Raw genomic sequence first — 27,643 nt, forward strand, 5'->3', positions numbered from 1 at the left:
ACTCTGTTTCCACTGTTTCCCCATCTATTTCCCATGAAGTGATGGGACCAGATGCCATGATCTTCGTTTTCTGAATGTTGAGCTTTAAGCCAACTTTTTCACTCTCCACTTTCACTTTCATCAAGAGGCTTTTTAGTTCCTCCTCACTTTCTGCCATAAGGGTGGTGTCATCTGCACATCTGAGGTTATTGATATTTCTCCCAGCAATCTTGATTCCAGCTTGTGCTTCTTCCAGCCCAGCGTTTCTCATGATGTACTCTGCATAGAAGTTAAATAAGCAGGGTGACAATATACAGCCTTGACGTACTCCTTTTCCTATTTGGAACCAGTCTGTTGTTCCATGTCTAGTTCTAACTGTTGCTTCCTGACCTGCATACAGATTTCTCAAGAGGCAGATCAGGTTGTCTGGTACTCCCATCTCTTTCAGAATTTTCCACAGTTTATTGTGATCCACACAGTCAAAGGCTTTGGCATAGTCAACAAAGCAGAAATAGATGTTTTTCTGGAACTCTCTTCTTTTTCCATGATCCAGCGGATGTTGGCAATTTGATCTCTGGTTCCTCGGCCTTTTCTAAAACCAGCTTGAACATCAGGAAGTTCACGGTTCACATATTGCTGAAGCCTGGCTTGGAGAATTTTGAGCATTACTTTACTAGCGTGTGAGATGAGTGCAATTGTGCAGTAGTTTGAGCATTCTTTGGCATTGCCTTTCTTTGGGATTGGAAAGAAAACTGACCTTTTCCAGTCCTGTGGCCACTGCTGAGTTTTCCAAATTTGCTGGCATATTGAGTGCAGCACTTTCACAGCATCATCTTACAGGATTTGAAAGAGCTCAACTGGAATTCCATCACCTCCACTAGCTTTGTTCATAGTGATACTTCCTAAAGCCCACTTGACTTCACATTCCAGGATGTCTGGCTCTAGGTGAGTGATCACACCATCATGATTATCTGGGTTGTGAAGATCTTTTTTGTACAGTTCTTCTGTGTATTCTTGCCATCTCTTCTTAATATCTTCTGCTTCTGTTAGGTCCATACCATTTCTGTCCTTTATTGAGCCCATCTTTGCATGAAGGCATAAATAATCCCGGTGGCCCTTGCCAGCTCTAAAAATCCTATAATTCCCATAACTACACTGGATGAGAAATCGATTTCAGTTCAGTTCAATTCATTTCAGTTGCTCAGTCATGTTCGACTCTTTGTGACCCCATGGACCGCAGCACGCCTACGTTTATTTTAATGACATGTATCATTTCTTTAAATAATGAAATCTGAATATAACTGCACTACACTTTTTACACTACGTTTTTGTGAGGCAAAATACACACAGCATAAATTTATCATTGCAACCATCCTGAAGTGTACAATTCAGTGGTACTGCGTAAATCTGTGACATTGTCCACTCATCGCCACCATCTAGCGGCACAGCTTTTCCATCACCCCAAGCGGAAGCCCTGCACCAGCCATCACTCTGCATCATCCCCTCGCCACAAGCTTCTAGCAAACATGAATCTGTCTCTATGGATTTGTCTACTCTGGAGAATCATGAAATGTGTGGCCTTTTGTGTCTGGCCTCTTTCACTTAGCATGTTTCCAAGCTTCATCCATGTTGTAGTATGTATCAGTATTTCATTCCTTTCTATAGTGGTGTCTGTACTCTACGCATAGACTGTATTTTGTTTAATCATTCATGCCTTGATGGACAGTTGGGTTGTTTCCACCTTTTGGCTGCTGTGAATAGAGCTGCTGTGAACATTTGAACACAAGTTCCTGTTTGAACCCCTGTTGTCAATTTTCGGTAGAAAGCTAGCTGTAGAAATACAGTCATAAGGTAATTCTGTTTGACTTATTGGGGGAACTACCAGACTAGCGGGTGGGTAGTAGTGTCACATTGTGACTAAGTACGTTTTCATGCGCTTGATGACCATTTGTGTATGTCCTTGGGAGAAATCTATATTTGAACCTTTTGCTCACTTTTTATTTGGGTTGTTTATCTTTTTGTTACTGAATTGTTAAAAGTTCTTTATGTATTCTAGATAGAACACCCTTATCAGCTATGTGATTGGCAAATATTTCTTCCCATTCTGTGGCTTGTCTTTTCACTCCCTTGATAATGCCCTTTAAAGCACAAAACTTTTAATTTTGATGATATCCAATTTACCAACTTTTCTTTTACTTCACTGCACTGTTTTGTCCCCATTTTTATTATTCTTCACTTTTTTCTTACTCTTTAATTTTATTTATTTTTTAAACTTTTTGATTTGTATTGGACTATAGCCGATTAACAACCTTGTGGCAATTTCGGGTGAACGTTGATAGGACTTAGCCATACAGATACATGTATCCATTCTCCCCCAAACCCTGCTTCCATCCAAGCTGGCACATAATACTGAGTAAAGTTCCATGTGCTATACAGTAGGTCCTTGTTGGTTATTCATTCTGAATATAACAGTTTGTACATGATCTTCCCAAACTCCCTAACTATTCCCTCCCCCTGGCAGTCATAAGTTCATTTTCTAAGCCTTTGCATCTCTTTCTGTTTTGTAAGTTCATTTGTATCATTTCTTTTTAGATTCCACGTATAAGGGATGTCATACAATATTTCTCTTTCTCTGTCCGACTTACTTCACTATGACAATTTCTAGGTCTAACCATGTTGCTGCAAATTCACTGCACTATTTTTGATCCTTATTTTAATTGAAAATACTAAGTAACTAAAGAGAACCTGGAATGTTAGGTCCATGAATCAAGGTAAATTGGAAGTGGTCAAATAGGAGATGGCAAGAATGAATGTCGACATTTTAGGAATTACCAAACTAAAATGGACTGGAATGGGTGAATTTAATTCAGATGACCATTACATCTACTACTGTGGGCAAGAATCCCTTAAAAGAAATGGGGTAGCCATCATAGTCAACAAGAGAGTCCAAAATGCAGTACTTGGATGCAATCTCAAAAACGACAGAATGATCTCTGTTCGTTTCCAAGGCAAACCATTCAATATCACAGTAATCCAAGCCTATGTCCCAACCAGTAACGCTGAAGAAGCTGAAGTTGAATGGTTCTATGAAGACCTACAAGACCTTTTAGAACTAACACCCAAAAAAGATGTCCTTTTCATTATAGGGGACTGGAAAGAAAAGTAGGAAGTCAAGAGATACCTGGAGTAACAGGCAAATTTGGCCTTGGAATATAGAATGAAGCAGGGCAAAGGCTAATAGAGTTCTGCCAAGAGAACGCGCTAGTCCTAGCAAACACTCTCTTGAGCAACACAAGAGAGACTCTATACATGGACATCACCAGATGGTCAACACCGAAATCAGATTGATTATATTCTTTGCAGCCAAAGATGGAGAAGCTCTATACAGTCAGCAAAAACAAGACCAGGAGCTGACTGTGGCTCAGATCATGAACTCTTTGTTGCCAAATTCAGACTTAAATTGAAGAAAGTAGGGGAAACCACTAGACCATTCAGGGATGACCTAAATCAAATCCCTTATGATTATACAGTGGAAGTGAGAAATATTTAAGGGACTAGATCTGATAGAGAACCTGATGAACTATGGACGGAGGTCTGTGATACTGTACAGGAGACAGGGAGCAAGACCATCCCCAAGAAAAAGAAGTGCAAAAAAGCAAAATGGCTGTCTGAGGAGGCCTTACAAATAGGTGTGAAAAGAAGCCAAAAGCAAAGGAGAAAAGGAAAGATACACCCATTTGAATGCAGAGTTCCAAAGAATATCAAGGAGAGATAAGAAAGCCTTCCTCAGTGATCAATGCAAAGAAATAGAGGCAAACAACAGAATGGGAAAGACTAGAGATCTCTTCAAGAAAATGAGAGCTACCAAGGGAACATTTCATGCAAAGATGGGCTCAATAAAGGACAAAAATGGTATGGACCTAACAGAAGCAGAAGATACTAAGAGGTGGCAAGAATACACAAAAGAACTGTACAAAAAAGATCTTCAGGACCAAGATAATCATGATGGTGTGATCACTCATCTAGAGTCAGACATTCTGGAATGTGAAGTCAAGTGGGCCTTAGAAAGCATCACTATGAACAAAGCTAGTGGAGGTGATGGAATTCCAGTTGAGCTATTTCAAATCCTAAAAGATGAAGCTGTAAAAGTGCTGCACTCAATATGCCAGCAAATTTGGAAAACTTAGCAGTGGCCACAGGGCTGGAAAAGGTCAGTTTTCATTCCAGTCCCTAAGAAAGGCAATGCCAAAGAATGCTCAATCTACCGCACAATTGCACTCATCTCACACACTAGTAATGGAGAAGGAAATGGCAACCCACTCCAGTGTTCTTGCCTGGAGAATCCCAGGGACAGATGAGCCTAGTGGGCTGCTGTCTATGGGGTTGCACAGAGTCGGACACGACTGAAGTGACTTAGCAGCAGCAGCAGTACACGCTAATAAAGTAATGCTCAAAATTCTCCAAGCCAGGCTTCAACAATACATAAACTGTGAACTTCCAGATGTTCAAGCTGGAAAGGCAGAGGAACCAGAGATCAAATTGCCAATATCTGCTGGATTATCGAAAAAGCAAGAGAGTTCGAGAAAAACCTCTATTTCTGCTTTATTGACTACACCAAAGCCTTTGACTGTGTGACTCACCACAAACTGTGGAAAATTCTGAAAGAGATGGGAGTACCAGACAACCTGACCTGCCTCTTGAGAAATCTGTATGTAGGTCAGGAAGCAACAGTTAGAACTGGACATGGAACAACAGACTGGTTCCAAATAGGAAAAGGAGTACGTCAAGGCTGTATATTGTCACCCTGTTTATTTAACTTCTATGCAGAGTACATCATGAGAAACGCTGGGCTGGATGAAGCACAAGCTGGAATCAAGATTGCTGGGAGAAATATCAATAACCTCAGATATGCAGATGACACCACTCTTATGGCAGAAAGTGAAGAACTAAAGAGCCTCTTAATAAAAGTGAGAGGAGTGTGAAAAAGTTGGCTTAAAGCTCAACATTCAGAAAACTAAGATCATGGCATCCAGTCCCATCACTTCGTGGCAAATAGATGGGGAAACAGTGGAAATAGTGTCAGCCTTTATTTTTTTTGGGCTCCAAAATCACTGCAGATGGTGACTGCAGCCATGAAATTAAGATGCTTGCTCCTTGGAAGAAAAGCTATGACCAACCTGGACAGCATATTAAAAAGCAGAGGCAGTACTTTGCCAACAAAAATCCGTCTAGTCAAGGCTATGGTTTTTCTAGTAGTCATGTATGGATGAGAGTTGGACTATAAAGAAAGCTGAGTGCCAAAGAATTGATGCTTTTGAACTGTGGTGTTGGAGAAGACTCTTGAGAGTCCCCTGGACTGCAAGGAGATCCAGTCAGTCCATCCTAAAGGAGATCAGTCCTGGATGTTCATTGGCAGGACTCGTGCTGGAGCTGAAACTTCAATACTTTGGCCACCTCACTCGAAGAGTTGACTCATTGGAAAAGACCATGATGCTGGGAGGGATTGGGGGCAGGAGGAGAAGGGGACGACAGAGGATGAGATGGCTGGATGGCGTCACCGACTCGATGGACATGAGTTTGGGTAAACTCTGGGAGTTGGTGATGGACAGGGAGGCCTGGCATGCCGAGATTCATGGGATGGCAAAGAATTGGACACGACTGAGAGACTGAACTGAACTGAGGCTTACAAGCAGGCAGGTGAGAGACTGCTGCACTCCAGCAATCTCTACAGTGAGGCTACAGGGCTACACTTTCTAATCAAGGGAGAAGTGGGAAGAGGAAGAAAAACTTTTCTGTCATTTTTTTTTTTTTGACAGTTGGCCAAAAAAAAAAAAAAGCCAGTTATAAATCAGAACTACAAGGGCTGAAGATTTGCAATTTTGAGACACTGGTTATAAATTATCTTTAGAGATTAAAGAGAGCATTGTCAACATGATCATGGAACTTTCATCATTCTTGAGTAGACATCATGCTTCCATCATTAGTTCCTCTTTGTCAGCTACAAATTGGCACTTACCAAGAGCACTGTCAAGACTGAATAACAAAGCCATTTCCCATTAGCCTCTAAGGAGATTGAACCCCATGCTGCTATAGCTGTTGATCCTTAACAACCCCTGAGGGAGTTCAGGGTAGAGTGAGGCACTCTGTGCTCCAGGGACTCTGGTGGGACAGGCCTTTAGATAGGTGGATGTTTTTAGGAACAGACTTTATGATCTGAATCCTCAGTCCCCTCATATCTAGGGAAGCACTAAATCCCTTCACGGGGACATCAGGTCCTCATGACTAACAAAAAAACCTTTTGTAAATTGAGTGCTTCATGGTACTGAACTCCCCCTTCACCAAATCCTTATATATTGGCCTTCCCCCACTGCCACTTTGGAGCAGTCTCTCAGAGCTGTCTGAGATGCTGCCTCCTGGGCTGCGGTCCTCATTTTGTCCCCAATAAAACTTAACTCTCAATTCTCAAGTTGTACATCTTTTTTAGTCAGTATCCTCCAGGTTGGGCAGGGGAGGTTTTTTTGTTGTTGTTCCTACAAACAACAAAGCTAGGTCTACAAAATATCTTTTTCATGTGTGCAGGGAGTGTATCTTAGGGATCATTAACTTACTGAGCTCAGTGGGTAGGATGTGGGGCTCCTGCCACCACTGTTTCATTGTTCTGGGGCATGTCTCCTGCATCTGCAGCCTGGTCTTGTTGCTAAGCAAGCCTGCTTGGTTTTGGGGTTAAGCACACCTGCTTGCTTTCTTTTTTGACCGTGCTGGATCTCTGTTGCTGTGAGGGCTTTTCTCTCAGCGGGGAGGGGCTGCTCTCCAGTTGTGGAGTGAGGGCTACTTATTGCAGTGGCTTCTCTTGCTGTGGACTACAGGCTCTAGGCACATGGATTTCAGCAGCTGCAGCATGAGGGCTCAGTAGCTGTGGTACACAAGCTTTAGTTGCCCTGCGACATGGGGAGTCTTCCCGAAGCAGGGATTGAACCCACGCCCCCTGCATTGGCAGGCGAATTCTTATCCACTATACCACCAGGGAGAAGGCAATGGCACCCCACTCCAGTACTCTTGCCTGGAAAATCCCATGGACGGAGGAGCCTGGGGAGCTGCAGTCCATGGGGTTGCGGAGAGTCAGACACGACTGAGTGACTTCACTTTTACTTTTCACTTTTGTGCGTTGGAGAAGGGAACGGCAACCCACTCCAGTGTTCTTGCCTGGAGAATCCCAGGGATGGCGGAGCCTGCTGGCCTGCCATCTATGGGGTCGCACAGAGTCGGACACAACTGAAGCGACTTAGCATTAGCAGCATACTACCAGGGATTAGGGTGATGGCAGAGGAGTAGAGTCTGGATGTCAGGTGGATTTGAGAGGTGGAACCAGTAGGACTTGAGGTTGGATTGGGTATGGGCAGTGAGGAAAAGGAAGGAATCAGGAAACTGACTTGTTTTGAGCCTAAAGGATGACTGAACTATTGAGAGAGAGGCAGAGACTAGAGGAAGCACAAGTTTGGGCCAGTTCTAATTAAAGTGCTACTGCAGTTCTGAGACAGGAAGCGGGCAGGGCAAAACTTTTAAAAGAATGACCTATGACACAGCCCACAACATAACCTGATTAGAATCAACTAGGTCCAAGACTTCCCTAGTGGCTCAGATTAAAGCGTCTGCCTACAATGCGGGAGACCTGGGTTTGATCCCTGGGTAGGGAAGATCCCCTGGAGAAGAAGATGGCACCCCTTTCCAGTACTCTTGCTTGGAAAATCCATGGACAGAGCTTGGGAGGCTATAGTCCACAGGGTTGCAAAGAGCTGGACACGGCTGAGCGACTTCACTTCAGGTCCGAGAAGGCAGAAGAGCGGACTTCCACCTGAGTTTGACCTCAGTATATGTTCACTATAGCACATCAGCACGCTAAATGACATACCCCAGGTGCCATGACTTGCCAAGGACGACCACAGAAGGTCAAAAAGTGGGCGGTGGCCCAATTCCTGAAAATCCTCACCTCTTCCCCCAAATAGCTGGAATACTCCTGCTACTCATTAGCCTATGAAGTTACCCACCCCTACAAAAACTGACAACCCCCATACTCCCCTGCTGCTCTTGCCTCCTGACAGGGCCCACACTCTATGCAGTGTCTATCCTCCCTGGATAGACCTGTTTTCACTTTACTGTGGCTTACTCTTGAACTCTTTCTTGCTCAAAGCCAAGAACCCACACTTGGTGGCCAAGGGACTCAGACAAGACCTGTGATGTGACCATCCTCTGTCTTTCCTGGAAGTCCTTCCTTTTATGCAAATGACAGAAGACACATTCTTCAAAACATCAACATCTAAAAGGGGAGTGAGAATTTAATGAAAAGATAGCTCAAGAGTACAGCACTATTAGATGGAAGTGCTTGCTATTATTTTGACTTTAGTGACTCATAAATCTGCCTTTTGATTGAAATTGTAAAAAGTATACACCAGTAGTAGCCAAATGAGTCATTATAGTTTATTATTTGGATTTTAAAAATCTCTGTATCACACAGTGTCTCCAATGATCACCTCCTAAATAACACAGAAACACAAACCAGGTAGTCCTCAATAGGTGAAGAAATTAAAAAATATTTTCTGTGCATGGGACTTACCTGGTGGTCCAATGGCTAAGACTCCGACTCTTTGCAACCCTACGGACTGTAGCTCGTAAGGCCCTACTGTCCACAGGAGTCTCTGGGCAAGAATACTGGAGTGGGTTGCCATTTACTTCTCCAGGGGACCTTCCTGACCCAGGGATCAAACCCACATCTCTTAAGTCTCCTGCATCGGCAGGCTAGTTCTTTACCATTAGGACCACCAATTAAATAAATATTTTTAAAACTTCCTCTATTTTTTTATTTGCATGCACTATGTACCTAAGATCATACGTACATAGTGGCTCAGATATGAGCTCCTTATTGCCAAATTCAGACTTAAATTGAAGAAAGTAGGGAAAACCACTAGACCATTCAGGTAAGACCTAAATCAAATCCCTTACGATTATACAGTGGAAGTGAGAAATAGATTTAATAGATTTAAGGGACTAGATCTGATAGAGTGCCTGATAAACTATGGAATGAGGTTCATGACATTGTACAGGAGACAGGGATCAAGACCATCCCCATGGAAAAGAAATGCAAAAAAGCAAAATGGCTGTCTGGGGAGGCCTTACAAATAGCTGTGAAAAGAAGAGAAGCGAAAAGCAAAGGAGAAAAGGAAAGATATAAGCATCTGAATGCAGAGTTCCAAAGAATAGCAAGAAGAGATAAGAAATCCTTCCTTAGCGATCAATGCAAAGAAATAGAGGAAAACAACAGAATGGGGAAAACTAGAGATCTCTTCAAGAAAATCAGAGATACCAAGGGAACATTTCATGCAAAGATGGGCTCGATCAAGGACAGAAATGGTATGGACCTAACAGAAGCAGAAGATATTAAGAAGAGATGGCAAGAATACACAGAAGAACTGTACAAAAAAGATCTTCATGACCAAGATAATCACGATGGTATGATCACTCACCTAGAGCCAGACATCCTGGAATGTGAAGTCAAGTGGGCCTTAGAAAGCATCACTACGAACAAAGCTAGTGGAGGTGATGGAATTCCAGTTGAGCTCTTTCAAATCCTGAAAGATAATGCTGTGAAAGTGCTGCACTCAATATGCCAGCAAATTTGGAAAACTCAGCAGTGGCCACAGGACTGGAAAAGGTCAGTTTTCATTCCAATCCCAAAGAAAGGCAATGCCAAAGAATGCTCAAACTACTGCACAATTGCACTCATCTCACACGCTAGTAAAGTAATGGTCAAAATTCTCCAAGCCAGGCTTCAGCAATATGTGAACCGTGAACTTCCAGATGTTCAAGCTGGTTTTAGAAAAGGCCGAGGAACCAGAGATCAAATTGCCAACATCCGCTGGATCATCAAAAAAGAAGAGAGTTCCAGAAAAACATCTATTTCTGCTTTATTGACTATGCCAAAGCCTTTGACTGTGTGGATCACAATAAACTGTGGAAAATTCTGAAAGAGATGGGAATACCAGAACACCTGACGTGCCTCTTGAGAAACCTATATGCAGGTCAGGAAGCAACAGTTAGAACTGGGCATGGAACAACAGACTGGTTCCAAATAGGAAAAGGAGTATGTCAAGGCTGTATATTGTCACCCTGCTTATTTAACTTAGATGCAGAGTACATTATGAGAAACGCTGGGCTGGAAGAAGCACAAGCTGGAATCAAGATTGCCAGGAGAAATATCAATAACCTCAGATATGCAGATGACACCACCCTTATGGCAGAAAGTGAAGAGGAACTAAAAAGCCTCTTGATGAAAGTGAAAGTGGAGAGTGAAAAAGTTGGCTTAAAGCTCAACATTCAGAAAACGAAGATCATGGCATCTGGTCCCATCACTTCATGGGAAATAGATGGGGAAACAGTGGAAACAGAGTCAGACTTTATTTTTGGGGGCTCCAAAATCACTGCAGATGGTGACTGCAGCTATGAAATTAAAAGACGCTTACTCCTTGGAAGGAAAGTTATGACCAACCTAGATAGCATATTGAAAAGCAGAGACATTACTTTGCCAACAAAGGTCCGTCTAGTCAAGGCTATGGTTTTTCCAGTGGTCATGTATGCATGTGAGAGTTGGACTGTGAAGAAAGCTGAGCGCCAAAGAATCGATGCTTTTGAAGTGTGGTTTTGGAGAAGACTCTTGAGAGTCCCTTGGACTGCAAGGAGATCCAACCAGTCCATTCTAAAGGAGATCAGTCCTGGGTGTTCTTTGGAAGGAATGATGCTAAAACTGAAACTACAATACTTTGGCCATCTCATGCAAAGAGTTGACTCATTGGAAAAGACTGATGCTGGCGGCAGGAGGAGAAGGGGACAACCCAGGATGAGATGGCTGGATGGCATCACCGACTCAATGGACCTGAGTTTGAGTGAACTCCGGGAGTTGGTGATGGACAGGGAGGCCTGGCGTGCTGTGATTCATGGGGTCGCAAAGAGTTGGACACGACTGAGCAACTGAACTGAACTGAACTGAACCGATGTACCTAAAAGAACCAGTCTGGGAATCTTTCCACCAGGACACTGTGTGGAAAGTGCAATTTGAATGATACTTAAGATTCAGGTAGAAAAACATCTCCCCTTCTTCTTAGCAGCTGGTGGAAAGCAGGCCGTGGGGCAGGCTGTTACAATAAAGCAGTTTCGGCAGCAGCTGGAGGTAGTGGGCTGGGGCTCCAAGGACATGCAAGGCAAGGCTAACACTATACAGATATTGTCTTAACCAAAACACTGATAATTGGCTTTATCTCACTCTCCACTTTTCATGGCTCAAACTACATCCTTAATTGAGGATTTGTGACCACCTAGCTCATTACTCACTTGTGAAATATAAGCTGGATTAGATTGTAGTGGCCCAGTGAGGCAAAGCCATTCCAGAACTGAAATAGGATTCCAAGACACCATCAGTTGTTTTCAGAGTTTATAATCTGTCTCCAGCCTTTACATCTCAATTCCTGGAGTGTTTTCAATAGCTTCAGACTTTTCTGAAGGTCCCAAAGGCACATCAAAATCAACCCATATCAAACCGTTTTCATAATCTTATTTCCTGGCTCAGTTATCTTGTTTCCTATTTCATTTGTTCTGTCCCCTTCCTAGAACCTTCATAATCATCTTTGTTTTATTCCTGCCCTGCTACCTCTAAACCAGGATTAACCACAATGCCTAAATCTCTCTCAAATTGGATTAATTGGAAAAGAGCCCGGATGCTGGGAAAGATTGGGGGCAAAAGGTGGCAGAGAGTGGGATGGTTAGACAGCATCTCTCGCTTAATGGAAATGAATTTGAGCAAACTGGGAAACAGTGAAGGCCCGGGGAGGCTGCTGTGCTGCAGTCCGTAGGGTCACAAAGCGTTGGAAATGACTTGGCCACTGAACAACAATCTCCTGCCCATTTTATAACTTTCAAAGGCTTCCCCATTCACAAAAAGATCCCAATCTTTCAGAAAGGCTACAGGTCTCAGGTCAAAGATTATGTCAACTATAAATTGGCCCTTGCAAAGCACTTGCCGGCTGCCTCTGCAGGACTGAACCCTTTGCTGCTGCAGCTCTTGACCTCCAACAGGATCTGAAGGGAGTTCAGGGTGGAGAATGAGGCATTTCGTGCTCCAGGGAAACTGGTGGAACAGGTCTGTAGAACGTTATTTTCAGGAACTGATTTCATGATCCCAATCCTTGCATCTCCTCATATCTAGAAAAGTACTAAATCCCCTCCTGGTGACATCAGCTCCTCCTGACTAACAGAAAACCTTTCGTAAGATTAAGTGCTTGATTGTGTAAACTCCTCCTTCACCAAAATCACATATATTGACCTTCCCGCACTACCCCTTTGGAGCAGTTTCTTCAAGCTATCTGAGGTGCTGTCTCCTGGGCTGCAGTTCTCATTTGGCCCCAAATAAAACTTAACTCTCACGGTGTGCATCTTTTTCAAGTCAACAGTTGTCTCCTCTGAAAGACTGTTTGACCACAGTATCTAAAGTTGAACTGATCTATTTTTATTCTTATTCTATAATTCCCTTATACATTCACGTATTTATCTGCTCCCACTCATTCAGAATGTAAGGTTAAGTGGGTCAGTATTTGACCATCATCAGTGCCCATTTTTATGAGCAACTTATAAACATGTTATTAATTTCACTGGAGCTTAGATTTTCAAAAAATTTAAAGACAAGTCTATTACTGGGCCCCCAACTAAAGCCACAAGAGCTAAGGCCTAACAAGTAGAACTGGAATAAAACACAAGTCTGTCTCCAGGCTACTGTTATTCAGTACAATTGAGGGCCACATATGTAATTTATATTTTTGTAGCAGTCACAGTTTTAAACAAGATGTTTATTTGGCTGCACTGGAGCTTAGTTGTACATGCAGGATCTTTAGCTGTCACTTGTTTCATGCACTCTTTAGTTGAGGCATGTGGGGTCTAGTTCCCTGGCCAGGGATGGAATCCAGGCCCTCTTGCACTGTGAACAAAGTCTTACCCACTGGACCACCAGCAAAGTTCCTAGTAGTCACATTTTAAAAATGAAAAAGAAACAGTTGGAATTTTCATATTTTTAATGCATTCTATTTAAATCAAGATATAAAAAACTGTGAGGTATTTCCTATTCTTCTGTTCATACTAGTATCTCTGACATCACATGTGATTTGTACTTACACCATATCTTAAACGGACTAGCCTCATTTCACATGTTTGCAAGCCACCTGTGACAAACAGCTACCCTATTGGACAATGTGGGTTTTAGACCCTTGTGGTTTTCCAATCCCACTCAACGTTTGGTGAAAAAAAGGGAAATCTTTGGTTAGACTTCCTGAGAATTTACAAGGGCATATTAACATGTTTAAAGAATTCAGAACTTTAATTTCCCCTATTTGACTGCTCCCCTGCCCTCCATTAAGCTCTGTGTGACCCTCTGGAATGCGTTCTAAATTCGAAGGAAGGAGAATCAGGAGTCCAGTCAGTCTGGGGCATTCTTTCTGAAACTTTGGCTGGAGGTTAGTAGTGACCGCTTAGGCGCAGAATGGGTTGAAAAAAACATAGCCTTGGGGAAACTGGAGGCGAAAAGGCCTTTGCTATCATTCCAAGGATTACGGCCACCTACGTTTCTACTGAGTGACAGCTTTATTAGTGAGTTCCAGGGCCCAGCTGTCAAAAAAAAAAAAAAATGAGCTCGTGTTCCCGAAGCCGCGGTCATCTGAGTCCTAGCCTTCAAACTTCTATTCACTCAACAGTTATTTCTCGAGCGCCTGCGTACACATGAGTGGGCAGAACAACTCCAAGGCCCCACGCAGAGTTAAACTGAGTCTATCAGGGCAGGAGAGTCCTAGCGGTGACCCTGCGCCCCTCTCTGTTGCTGGCTATGCCAAGCACCCCTCTTCCATTACCGCATTCAACAGGCGCCAGTCCCCTGGGAAGCAGGCAGACACTCACTCTTCAGAAAAGTAAGGACAGGCTGAGTGACTTGTTACAATTCAGTGACACCGTGCGGAGCCCCGCGCTCGACTGGCACCCGGGGCAGGTGGTGGGCCCGCGCGGGCGCCTCGGGCCCCTCCAAGGGCCTCCACCGACCGGTCCGAGTAGCAGCGCGACCTCGGGCGGCGAGACCTGGGCGACCTCACAATGCACCAGAAGCGACGCCCCTCTCCGGGCCCTGGCGCGCGCAGTCCGGGCCGCATAGGCGACGAGACCGGCCCGGCAAGAGGGGACACCCGCTCGCCTCTGTCGCTCAGAGAAAGAACTCCTCGCCTTTCTCACCCTGTCCCGCACCCGGACTGCAGTCGCGGAAAGGGATCCGGGCGGAAGTTTCTGGGGCGCCAGCCGGAAGTCGCTGGGGCGCCAGCGGGCTATTAAACTACCCTTCCCGTGAGGCTTCGCGGCGTCGAGCGGCTGCTGCGCGCATGCGCGCGCCCGGCGTGCGTGGTGACGTCACCGGTTCTAGAACGTTGCTGTGGTAGCGCTCGGGCGCCATGTTAGGACGAAGGGGAAGGAGGAGAAGCGCTTAAAGCGGCGGGAGCGGGTGCGGGAGTGGGGTAGGACCCAGGGCTAAGGCAGGCCCCCGCCCCCCTCCCTCCCGCCTCAGTGGATCATGCCCAGGGCGGCAGTGGCGGCGGTTGCGGGGGGGAAGTGACTGGGCGGTGCCGGCGCAGGAGACGATGCCGTTGTAAGTGATTTGTATTCTGTTTTCTCTCGCTTGCCGACTGGGCTTTGGGGGGCGTCGGGGGAGGGGGAGGGGTCGCGGGAGCCGGGTCCTCGCCCTGCGGGGGAGGCCGGCAGGACTGGGGCTCTTCCTGTTTCCTCTCTCCCGCCCGCCGCCTCACTTCCCCCTTGTGCTCCGTTCCCGCTTCCCACCCCCATCTCCTTTCCTGGCTTTGGCGGCTGTCGGGCCGGGGGCCTTCCCCTTCCGGAAAGGGCCGGAGGAACCTCTTTAACTCGACTGGTCGCGCTTGGTCCGATAATAGAAAGGAGGCGAGAGGGAAAAAAAGAAAAAAAAACCCGGTGGCCAGCGGCCCGGGCGGAAGGCCCTGCTCCTTGCGGGGTCTGCACTCGGGGTTCGGGCTTGGCCCCCCCGCCCCCACCCCGGCGCCTGGCGGGCTCATTCCGCTGCTTCTCTTCCCGGCCTACGTCTCCTCACCGTTTCCAAGTTGGCCCACGTCGTGCGCCAGTGTTAACCCACTTCCACGTCCCAGCTTGCATGAACACGAGTTAAAAAACAAACCAACCAACCCAGTTTTGAGCGTCGAGCCCTGCTGTTTGGAACCTCTCTCCCCTCCACCCGGCCCAATACCCTCCAGTCTTCCAGTCCCCGGAAAAGGGGTATTTTCCCGGGCGCCCCCATCGAAAGGTGTTGCGTTACGTATTGCTCTCCCGGTTTTGTTTTGATAGGGTCGCCGGAGTTCTTCCTGCTTCCGTTTCTCTCCATCTGCAGTGATATAACTTTTTGTTTTTCTGATGGTAGACTTTTTCTTATGTAGTTCGTCTTCGGCTTTTAATCCTACTAGGCCTACATCCTTTACTTTCTTTCCCTTGTAGAGTTTTGGTTTTTTTTTTTTTTTTTTAAGTTTTCTTTTTCTCTTTGAAAGACTGGGATGTAATTTGAGAACTCATTGTTGATAGAGAGATTACAGCGTTTTTTCCCTGCGTATATACACAGCAGTGCAGAGGCCTAAATAGTGAGACTGCATTTCTTCCATTTTTGAAGATTCAAGGGTAAGAAACGAAGGGCTGAGGCGTTCTCTTCATTCTGGCCCCCAGGCATGTAATCGACCCTTGAAATTTTGCTTCAAGGTAGAAGAGAAATTTTAGGGTTTCTGACACCTACTGTAGCGCCTCAGGTTTTGTTTTTAGTAAAATGAACTTTTCTGCAAATATATGTGATTATAGTTTTACAGTTTTATTTATGTACGTATACGTGTGTGTCTCTTTACAGGTGAGGCTCTAACTTTGAAACAGGCATTAAACACACCTGTCGTACTTTACACGATATTTTAGAAAAGAATTTCACGCTCCTTCTCACCCATTCCAGTCATTTTGTTAAGAGGCCCATCGCATATTATTTCTGTAATGAGAATATTTGTTAGCTTTAATTAAATATATAGACCTAGAGTCTTGTAATCTGCAAGGTCCCTGTTAATTGATTTCTTCCTTTTATGGAACGATAAAAAGGGTCACTAGGAGAACCGAGTCTTAGCAGGGTTTTTGTGGCATTTTTCAATTCAGCTATTAAAGTCAACCTTAATGTTTGCAATAATGCCATGTGACTCTGTGTTAGCTCACATTTTACTGCTGTTTTTGAAAAAGGACTTCTCTTTCTGATAATCCATCATGTCAGTATTAAACATTGATCAGTAATACGAAATGTGTTCTTAAAGTGGTTTAATGAAATTATTTTAGAAATTGACATTTCTTTTATACCTACTTTTTCCCAACATTGGGGAAGGGAAGTATACATTTCTTTTAAAGACCTAAGTGCTTCAGATTTTTGGGAAGTTAGTTCAAATGTTTAAAATGGGAGACACAGTGAAGGCAGCAGATTCCCACACATGGGTATTGCCTTTCTAGTGTGTATCTTGAAATGTGGACAGATATTCATTAGCTGTCCCTCTTTTATTTTTAACCCTAAGTGTACTATAGCCCTTTTGAAATAAACTGGAAAGGCCAAAGACAGCCAAGTTAAATAGGCTCCCTACCCCCCATTAATTTGCTTTGTTTTTCATGTTTTGGTGTCACTAATTTTATTTCATGTTTTGAATTGTGATTTTCAAACTGTATTGTGTTTGACTTCCAGTTACATGTTCAGTATGGCTGTTAAAATTGTATGGGGGATGGGGTTAAGGTATAGACCATAGATAAGTTGTCAGAATGGATAAAATCAAAACAGATTATTGAAGTTAGGTCATTAGAAAATCATTAGAAAACATTGTGAACAAGTCTCCCATATATTGTCCCAAAGCATACCTAGTTGCACATATAATTTTGAAAAGCTGACATGGTTTAAGAGCCATGGTGATGAAGTTTCCAAGATTTTTGATAGTCTTTAGATCCATTAACACAGTATTTCTCATCTTGGTACTATTGATATTTTAGGCTGATAATTCTGTCATGTGTATTGTAGGGTGTCTAACAACATCCCTGACCTCTAGATTTCAGGATTCCCACTCCCCATATTCTGGTAATGACAACCACAAATGTGTCCAAATGTTGCCAGGTGTACCCTGGGGACCAAAATCTTGTTGAGAGCCACTGCATTAATATAAAGTATAATACCGTATGGGAACTATATTCCAATTTCTGCCTTATTCTGTGCTGGTCAGATCTTTATTTATTTTTCAGCTCACTTCTGGCTGTCACTGGTAATGAAAAAGACTTCAAGGAGAATAAACATTATCAATGATTTAATATTCATGCCACATTTTTAGGATTTTATTGGAAGAGATATTTAGCAAGAGTTTTCGGGAGACAATAGCTTTTCTTCCAGATACTTGGAGTTGTCACCAAAAAGAGGGGAATTGGAGTAGTTTCCTGTAGCGATAAGAGCTAGAACTGGGACCATTTGGTGGATAGTAATATTGTGTAGCACTGGTTTTCAGAGTGTGACCTATGGAAGTCTGGACGTTGGGGGTCTTTGATCCTTAGAGAGTACATAAAATCCAAACTGTTCACAGGGTTGAGGTGTTATGTCTTTTTTAGTCTGTTGATACTTGCACCGGTGCTGTAATGATGATTGTGCTTTAGGAAGAATTGAGGCAGAGGTGCCGTATCCTTCTAGTTGTCGTTATGTTATTTCACCGCACACATGCACACAGACACACAGTTTGAAAGAAAAAAGTCCTTGATGAAGCAGTAAAAATTTTAATTTTACTACGACTCTTGGCCCTTGAATTTGTCTTTTAAATATGTTGTGATAAAATGGAAAGTACACATTAAACTGCTAGAAAGAAGGATGGTGGTTTTGTGAAGAGCTCACCTGGTTGATTTGTGAGCTAAGCTAGTGCTTTTCGTATGGAGTTCTGTTTATACCTCAAAGAACAAGTGATGAACCATAATGTTCGTACTTGACAGCTTAGCATTTGCTTGAAAAATGGAGTCTGTCTTTAAGGAAAACAACTGACAATGTAGTCAGTGATAAAATTTGAGCTTTCAAGCAAAACTTAGAATTTTGTAATGCTTGTTTCTGCCATTGTGAACTTGTCAGCCTCCAATAATTAAAAATATTTCTGATTTGATGGTGATATTAATGAACACTTTAAAAATACTGTGGTTTTTAAAATGTGTCAACATTTGGAAGGCAGGTTTAAGTGCAGGATGGACCAATGGATTTTAATACTCGAATACAAAGGGTTTTTTTGCTGTGGTTTCTGCTTTCATATTGTAACTAGGCTTTAAGAAATTACCACTTGGGGCATTTTGGTGTAGTATTAAAGAAGAATATCCACAGTTATTTGAAAAGACTTAAAATACTCTTTCTTTCCACTTACAGTGGTGTAAATCCATTTTCTTCCTGTGCATCTACGAAAACAATTTATCAAAAAGGATTGCATGGAGAAGCAGATATGAGAATCCAGCTGTTTTTGATTAAACCAGAATTAAAGAGATTTACAAAAATGTAGAATAGTGTTATAATCACTAAATCTTTGGTTTTAGGAAACAGTTATTTTTTAAAAAATCATTTACGTTGGCATATGATAGATCTCTTGTCACTTAAATGAATTGGCATTTAAAATTTCCGTTGCAATCTCTAAGGCACTAAACAGCGACAGACGTAATCCACGTAAACTTGAGCTTATTTGAGTCTTCATGAGTTGTAAGAGAGTCCTAAGACCCAAAAGTTTGAGAACTGCGGATGTATAGTAACAGCTGACAGCTGTCCCAGGCTGCTGTTGGCAATGGTGGTGTCAGCGCGGCATCTCTGGTGGGTTTTGAACTGTCTGGAGGAATGGACACACCTGATATAGAGACGTTTTTTGTTGTCAATGAAAAACAGTGTATTAGGTAATCTTTAAGAAGGGTGACGTCTGAGAGTTTTTGATTACCAGATTTTAAGATTTAGAGGTTTTGTAATGAGCTGGTTACTGCTTAATAATGCTGGTTATGGTTTTGAAATGTAATTGTTGTTTAGTCACTCGGTTGTGTCGACTCTTTATGACCCCATGGACTGCAGCCTGTCAGGCTCATCTGTCCATGGGATTTCCGAGGCAAGAATAATGGAGTGGGTAGCCATTCCCTTCTCCAGAGGATCTCGCACCAGGAATCAAGCTTGCGTCTCCTGCATTGCAGGTGGATTCTTTACCACTGAGCCATGGGAAAGCCCATGTGGTATTTTACTGTAAACATGTTTTCAATTCATGCTATTTTGATGGAGAAATTGGGAGGGAAAGTATTGGATCTGGGTAAATTTATAAGCCTATTCACTTCCTACTCTCTGACTGCCCTCCACCACCACCCCTTAAGCCTTCTAGCTTGAAAACATCTTTTAAAATGTTTTATCAGAATATTCCATTTCTTGGCAGCTGAACTACTTCAAGTTAACATTACAATTAAATTTCACCTTCAGTTGCATGTAGGCAAGTTTATAAAAGCTAACTTTAGGCAAAATGAGGCCAGTTGGAGTCCCAGCTATTTTTCACTTTTGGTTGGTGGAAGAGACTTGTCTTTTATTTGGTATGTTCATCATCCTGATACTTCAGCTTTTAAATGACTGTACAGTCTCAGTTTCTGACTCATGAAACAGCCCCATTGCAGGAGATACTAGTTCTTGAATGAATGAATGAATGAATGTGGCAGTTGCTCAGTCATGTCTGATTGTGACCCTATGGTCCATTGAATTCTCCAGGCCAGAATATTGGAGTGGGTAGCTGTTCCCTTCTCCAGGGGATCTTCCCAATCCAGGGATCGAACCTAGGTCTCCCGCATTGCAGGCGGATTCTTAACCAGCTGAGCCACAGGGGAAGCCCCCTAAGTTGTAGATTGGAACCAAATTCGACTCTGGGTTCCATGTTTCATCCTCATCCTAGAACTGTAGCATCTGTGTACGTTTTTGGTGTTTCCTCAACTCAATTGGCATCTGTTGATGTGTCTTAAGTATACTTAAGTTTCAAGATCGGCTTCTCGAAAAATACTTGTTCAGTCTTTGGATTGCAGGTCTGCAGAATTTTATAGCATTTTGATTTGAAAACTTAAGGATTTGGGGAAGAAGAAAATGTAGAAGTTTAAAATAGATAATCTTTATTCCTCTTCTGTTACAGAATTGTCTCTCAAATTTCTATTCCCTCTATATTTCAGAAACCAGATTCTTGTATTTTACAGTCTTCGTAGTTTTTAAGGTTTTATTTAAAAATAGTCTTCCTGTCATTTTGGTTATTAGCATCTAAATTGGGTATCCTGGAGTTACTATGTAATACTATGATATAATACATTGTTGAATATTTTTTTCTGATACACTTTAAAATTTTTTTAGATTCTCTAGTTACATTTCCCTCATTTTCAAATTATGCTTGACAAATACTGATGCAGGAATGCTGTGATTTGGCCATTTTTGTTGTTTTTACTTCTAGCCCCTTTTAGACGGCAAAGGGACAGTTAGAAGTGCCCTTAGGAAAGAGAGGGAAATACCTGGCCTTTGTTACAATTCAGTAATGAGTGCTTTTCTCTGTATAATCAACCGTTTATTTCCAAAGTTTGACCTTGGAATTCATCATAATTTGTTCCCCCTGAGGGTGAACCATTGCTTCATCTGTAGGTGCTCTGATGCTTACTAAATATTGGCTGGATGAGCCACCTGGACTATATATTTTAAGATTGTAGTTAGGTTCTAACTATATTTAGTACCTCTTACACAGGCTGAAGGTGATACAGCCATTTAGAATAATGTGTTAGCAAATACTGTAAGCTTGACTGTTAAGCTACTAGTAAAATTTAAATATATTTTAAACTTCTTGTGAAAGAGTAGATTGTATTATTTCTGCTAAGAATTAATATTTAGTGCACATTCAGATATTTTACAGAGATCGCATATTCTTACTTTGTTCAGTGTCCTTTTATCCTGCTCGAGTGGACACATTATGTTTACGTTAAGGCCTTTAAACAGCAAATTATATAATTTACACCTAAAGATTATATATAAAGATATATATATCATGTTATTGTGATTTATCTGATTACTTTCAAGGAAGGTAAGTTAAGCTTTCAGTTTTAACTTTACTGACTAAAACTAACAAGAATTGAGTGTTTTCTGTTGACTAGTATCTACATTTTGAGGCAATTGGCCCTGTTAATATGATGGGTCTCCAGTTCCAAATGTCCCATATGAGGAGGCAGGGATCCATCAGTAGCTTGAGCTTTGTTTAAATTGAGATGAAAGCCGTTAAATATTAACCATTTCCGAAAACACCTGGTGATTTGTTGTCCTTTCGGTTAGTGTGTTATCTGCTGAGACTGCTTTTTTCCAGTTCTCCAGTTGTTGAGAGTGCACACCTCCTTATCCTTTTCCTTTGGCATAGCCTTGATTCTTTCTGTACTATTTATTGTAAGCTTTTACTTTGCACCCATCTGTTGTTTAAAGATCTGAATCCCTGACCAAATTTGAGATTGTCACTAAGGATAGAGACTATCTTTGTATTCCTGGTTTTAGTATTGTCTCTCATACATACTTGGGATCCTAATTCAGTAAATTTCAGCCTAGTAATATAGTTTTTTGGAAAAAATAAATGAGGAAAAAGTGCTTTTAGGAAAATTGGATTAATGAAGTTTGATAGATAACCTTGAATGCTTTACCAGTGCTCTAAAGCTGTAAATCGTGATTTGTATTTAATTTTCTAATCACAGAGCATTACACTGAAGAGGCCATCTTAAAGTTTTTATTTCAGTTCTTTATTAAAATAACCGTTTGATTAGGATAAACTACAGAGCCAGGAATCAAAATGCTAATTATTGATTTAAATTGAGCAGTTATTTGGTGTCTCTTGCTGTTGGTGAATGATTTAGGGGGAGGGGGGTTTAGCCTCTTTACCATCATAAACTTAATGGTGAATAGTAAGAATCAGATTTTCAACTTCTGTATGATTTCATCAATTAAAAAAATGCTTTAACAAATCAAAACAAAATGTTACAAGATGAAATTATTCCACAAGTCAATTCTGCTTGTTATATTTCTATGCACATATAGACATAATAAACATATGTGGTTCAGATGGTAAAGATCTGCCTGCAATGCAGGAGACCCAGGTTAGATCTCTGGGTGGGGAAGATCCCCTAGAGAAGGGCATGGCAACCCGCTCCAGTATTCTTGTCTAGCAGGCCACAGTCCATGGGGTTGCAGAGTCAGACACAACTGAGCAACTGAACAACAAGATGGATGTAATAATACACAAATGACTTTTGAAGATACAAGACTGTATGTTGTGAAAGATGTCTGGAGGCTTAACTATTATAGTCAGATGCCTGAGGTCATATCCTGACCCAGTGAATTTAGGTCAGCCTTTCCTGTCTGGGCTTCCTTGGTGGCTCAGAGGTTAAAGCGTCTGCCTCCAATGCGGGAGACCCGGGTTCGATCCCTGGGTCGGGAAGATCCCCTGGAGAAGGAAATGGTAACCACTCCAGTATTCTTGCCTGGAGAATCCCATGGACGGAGAAGCCTGGTAGGCTACAGTCCACGGGGTCTCAAAGAGTCAGACACGACTGAGCAACTTCACTTTCAACTTTCAAGATGAAGAAACTCAAGAGAGCAACTTTCCTGTCTTGAGTTTCTTCATCTGTAAAATGGAGACAGGTAATAGTAGAGTCATTCGAACAGTTGGGAATAATGTAAAGTGCTTGCCACACTATCTGGAATATCCTGAGGTTTCAATAAATACTATTATCATACTTACATCCTGCAACACCTAACATGGTGAGCATCTTTCCATGCTACTACCTCATTCTTTTTATATAGTGTAGATTTAAGTTGTAAGAATGCACCATAATTCGTCAGTTCTGTATCATATTAATGGATATTTAGGTGGTTTCCAGTTTGTAATGCACTGTGAACAGTGTTCCAGCAAACAACCTTGGGTATCTTTTGTACTGTTCCTATGAGAAAGGTCAAATTCCAGAATCTGTGGGGTCAAGAGAGATATTTATTTACAAATACCAAGCATGGTCCCTTTATAAAGGATAATGCTGGAATAGGCACTGCCCATTTCAAGATCATTGTTGCTCTACAGGATTTTGGACCCATATTTGGCCTGTCTCTAATCCATTGTATTCCTACCCCATGAGCAGTAGAAATTTGTGCTTTACTGTACACATTTTATGTATTAAAAATGTATTGTAAATTAAAGAGCATATGTCTTCCAATTTCAGGGCCTTCAGTTTAAGTCCTTGTGTCCTAGTGAATTTGTGTAAGATAGATTGTTAGAGGTGAAATTGCTAGACGTAGCTTTAAAAAAAATTTTGATGACTCCAGATTGCTTTTAAAAATTATATGCCAAGTTCACCTCCTTTGTGATGGATAAGAGTGCTCATTTTCTTATACCATTGCTAACATTAATTAGATGGTTATAAGTCTTTCATTTTTACCAGATAGACATCAGCCCTCTTTTTCTCCAATGTGACAGGGAAAAAAAAATGATTGTCTTAATGTGCTTCCTTGATTTGCAATGAAACTTTTTTAAAAGTTGATATAAGAACATATTAAGGATACAGGTTTCCCTTGCTATCCGAAAGTAGAGGGGTCCTATGAAACCTTTTGTAAGCCAAAATGGCATAAAATGAAGAAGCAGCTACCTTACGTGCATCTTGCTAACAGATGCGCAGAATAAATTGAGATAAAGCATAGCGGCTCACAGACACAGTTCAAAGTTAGAGCAGTTTGATGGTGAACATACGTATTTCCTGGGAAAGGAGGTTGGTAGTGGTGCCACTCTTGCCACTCAGGGTGCAGGCTGTCTCTGAAACAGCTTGCAAAACAGACAGACAGTGTTTTTGCCTTTCGCCTTTTTTTGTAAAAGTGAAAATCCTCCTTGGATTTCATTCAGGTAGTGAAAACAAGTACTAATGTAGTTTTTCATTGGAGTGTTCCTTACTTTCCTCACTTACTTGAAGTGGTCATCAATATACTATATCCATGACTGATCATACTTTGACTGTTTGAAAGTATGGCTACTTAAGTGAAGTCACTCAGTTGTGTCTGACTCTTTGCGGCCTCATGGACTGTAGCCCTTCACACTCCTCCGTCCATGAGATTTTCCAGGCAAGAGTACTGGAGTGGGTTGCCATTTCCTTCTCCAGAGGATCTTCCAAACCCAGGGATCGAACCCCGGTCTCTGGCATGATAGGCTGTTTGAGCCACCAGGGAAATCACTTAACTAGTTTACAAATCATAGGAACTTGTAGCATTTGAGTCAGCTTTATAGTTAGGGCAGTATAAGTGCCATAAGAGTGGTTCTTAATATTTCAGAGTGCAAGTATTGTTTAAACTGGATGCCTAAACTTTTGAAACAAGTTTCTAGCCAAAACAAGCAGCCTACATTCATACTCCAGTTTCACAAAAATGTTGTCATTTCTAAGTTCCCTAATTAGATTTAGATCCTAGACAGCCTAGCATGGGGAAGGGAAGGATCTTTGTGTTTGGAAACTGGTCCTCTGTGACATAAATGTGTTACAGTATTTAAGTTTTTAGTTTGCCATCCAAAGCAGAGAAGAGCTTTAATGACTCCACAGAGGTACAACTTAATAAAAGTGACACAACTAATGGCAGAGGTGAAATCAGAGCAGCGTAACTAGTAGAAGGGAAATCAGGCCTGCTTTCTCTTTACCAGATTGCTTTTGGGTTGAGAGCAGATTTTGTGGACCCAGTTTTGAATGCCTTTACACCAGAAGTCATGTGGTTTTTAAGGAAGCCCTGATTTAGGAGGGTAATGTTTGGTAGGCAGTGTGTATGGCAGACTGGCATAGTCAGGGAATAGAAGAAGTGGGACCAAGATGCCAAGAGTCAGAACAAGTATTGGAATGGAGTTGTTATATAAAATGTTGTTGAAGTTTAAAAACAAGAAAAAAATAAAGGTGGGCATGTGTCATTTGCAAGCTTTGCCTTGATGTACATTATTTTAAATATTATAAAGAAAATGCCCGTATGTTATAAGAGAGAACTCTGAAAATATTTAGTATTATGCTCTCTTCCTCCCTCCTGACCCCCAAAACAGTAGAATGGGGGAAGGAGTGTTGGGCTGCCCTTTGTAATTTTGTGCATGTGAGCTCACTCACTCAGTCCTATCCAACTCCTTGTGACCCGGTGGACTAGCCCACCTTGGCTCCTCTGTCCTTGGGACTTTCTAAGCAAGAATACTGGAGTGGGTTGCCATTTTCTCCTCCAGGGGATCTTCCTGATCCAGGGATCAAACTCTCATCTTCTTCATTGGCAGGCAGATTCTTTACCACTGAGCCACTGGGAGAGCCCTTTGTAATTTTGAAGGGTAGGGCACAATTTCTGTCTTGCTCTGATCCAGAAAGGATTAAGATTTAAAAAGGCTTTAGTCATATTTTGAAAGCTGGCAAGATGTTTACATTAAAGGTGGATGAAGAGGATGGATCAGGGCAGAGGTATAAAACTAGAAATTAGGGTACTAAAATAGTTCTTAAAGAAGTACAGTGATTTTTGGATTTTTGCAGAGAACTTGCAGGATGACCATCAGTTTTGCTGTAAGAATTCAGGCAGTAGCCTAATGCTAAGTCGCTTCAGTCATGTCCGACTCTGTGTGACCCCATAGACGGCAGCCACCAGGCTCCCCTGTCACTGGGATTCTCCAGGCAAGAACACTGGAGTGGGTTGCCCTTTCCTTCTCCAATGCATGAAGTGAAAAGTGAAAGCGAAGTTGCTCAGTCGTGTCCGACTCTTAGCGACCCCATGGACTGCAGCCTACCAGGCTCCACCATCCATGGGATTTCCCAGGCAAAAGTACTGGAGTGGGGTGCCATTGCCGTCTCCGCAGTAGCCTAAAGGTAGACACAAATATGTTCATGAGATGAAAGTGAACCAGTTATTCAGGAAAACCACAAGGATTCTTGATATTTAAATGGAAAACCAGAAAGACATTTTAATGGATCACAAATACCCTGGCTCTGTATCTAGTTTTTTTCCTTATTGTTTTATATAATTGTAGAAGTTTTTTTTTTTAAATAGTTAAGTGGGAAGAAAACTGCATATTGGTAAAAATGTCTCTAAAAAGTGATGGACCATGGACAGGTGGCTCCTGTGTTCAAGAATTTCAGGAAGAGCTTTTGCATTCTTGGGATTGATAGCTAGCTGTCTGGTGTATGGTTCCAGGAGAAATTCTGTAAAGGAGAACTTTTCAAATTACCCAATATTAGAATGTGTATATTATCTTTGTTAGAAACAAGACAGCAAAAAAGATCCTTAAATTTTGTCCCTCTCCTTAATTTCTAATGTTAAAATTAAATGGAAAAATTTGACTTCTTCTATTCAATCATAGCTAATGTTTCTACATTTCAGACGTTCAGAGAATCTGGCATCCTAAAATTCCTAGTCTAGCTACTTAGGCTAAGCTTAAGCTATTTTTATTGGAGGCATAGGTGTCTTGTACCTTTCAGAACATGTATTTATTTCTTTCCTTTCATTTGGTTGTGATTTATTTTTATTTCTTTCATGCATGTTCTTGAGTTAGTACATATTCTATATATAACTTGTATTAAATATGTACACATATAGAGATAGGTGATATATATGTTCTTTGTTGCATTAGATGAGTCAAATAAATGTGGTTTATCTTCTATGATGTGACTACATTTTGAATAAACATTTACAGCTGGGGTATGATTTGTTTCCTCATCAGAATGTTAATAAGGAAACTAATGTAGACGTCAACATTTTTCCCCCCAATTAAAGTAAGCAAACTTGGTGTGAATTTAGAAGTCTGAGCTTACTTGGTGTGAATTTAAAAATCCGAGCCTATATCCAGTATTTTTGGCAATATAATTGAAATAGACAGTGGACTTTCCTAGCATTGTTTTTTGTGTGACAATGAAGAACCTGAATATTGAGAAAGAAAAAAATGAGTCTGCCAAGAAAGCTTAATGCCACAGAGAATGGGCACCCATATTTTGGTGATACTCAAACTCAACTGGTAATGAATTTAGCCCCTTGAGAAGAGTGCAGATGAACTATTACTTGCTCAAAAAAAAAAAAAGAAAAAAAATCAGTAGAGGTTTAAGTTAGGAAAATATGAATTCAGTTTATACTTGACTTGAAAGCTCTCATTACTTGCTTGAACCAAATCTGGCTAGAATGAACTTTATATTTGTTTTCTTTTCTGGCTTTACTTACATTAAAATCATTTATAAAATATTTATAATCCTGGGGTGGTCATGAAGGGCTGTAGTTTACTTGGAGAAACTCATATGAAGCAATGAACAATGCACGAGAATTTAATTATGCTAAGGTATGTGGTAAGTGTATTTTTTTACACTTAGTATGTAATTTATCTGTAATCTATTAGAGCATGGTGGGAAGAAATGGTTGGGCAGTTTTGAGGGCTACCTTTTTTATGTCAGTTTTATGGAACCTGAGGATAGCTATTTGTTGATTGACAAAAATATGTATTAACCAAGATACTATAAATGT

The 27,643-nt window shown here is 41.7% G+C and overlaps 1 protein-coding gene across 8 annotated transcripts in view; it reads left to right on the plus strand.

Annotated features, from left to right (window-relative positions):
* Nucleotides 1-14,468: 14,468 nt before the first annotated feature.
* Nucleotides 14,469-27,643, plus strand: part of PAPOLA (poly(A) polymerase alpha) — a 53,460-nt gene continuing 40,285 nt past the window's right edge. For 4 of the 8 annotated variants that reach the window (XM_005222128.5, XM_005222129.5, XM_005222130.4 and 1 more), the window contains exon 1: nucleotides 14,469-14,692. In XM_005222128.5, the coding sequence (XP_005222185.1) occupies nucleotides 14,685-14,692 (8 nt within the window). In that variant the 5' untranslated portion in view covers nucleotides 14,469-14,684. 8 annotated transcript variants of the gene reach the window in all.

The sequence above is a fragment of the Bos taurus genome, chromosome 21 (genome assembly GCF_002263795.3).
Source record: "Bos taurus isolate L1 Dominette 01449 registration number 42190680 breed Hereford chromosome 21, ARS-UCD2.0, whole genome shotgun sequence".
In the NCBI taxonomy this organism is placed as follows: domain Eukaryota; kingdom Metazoa; phylum Chordata; class Mammalia; order Artiodactyla; family Bovidae; genus Bos; species Bos taurus.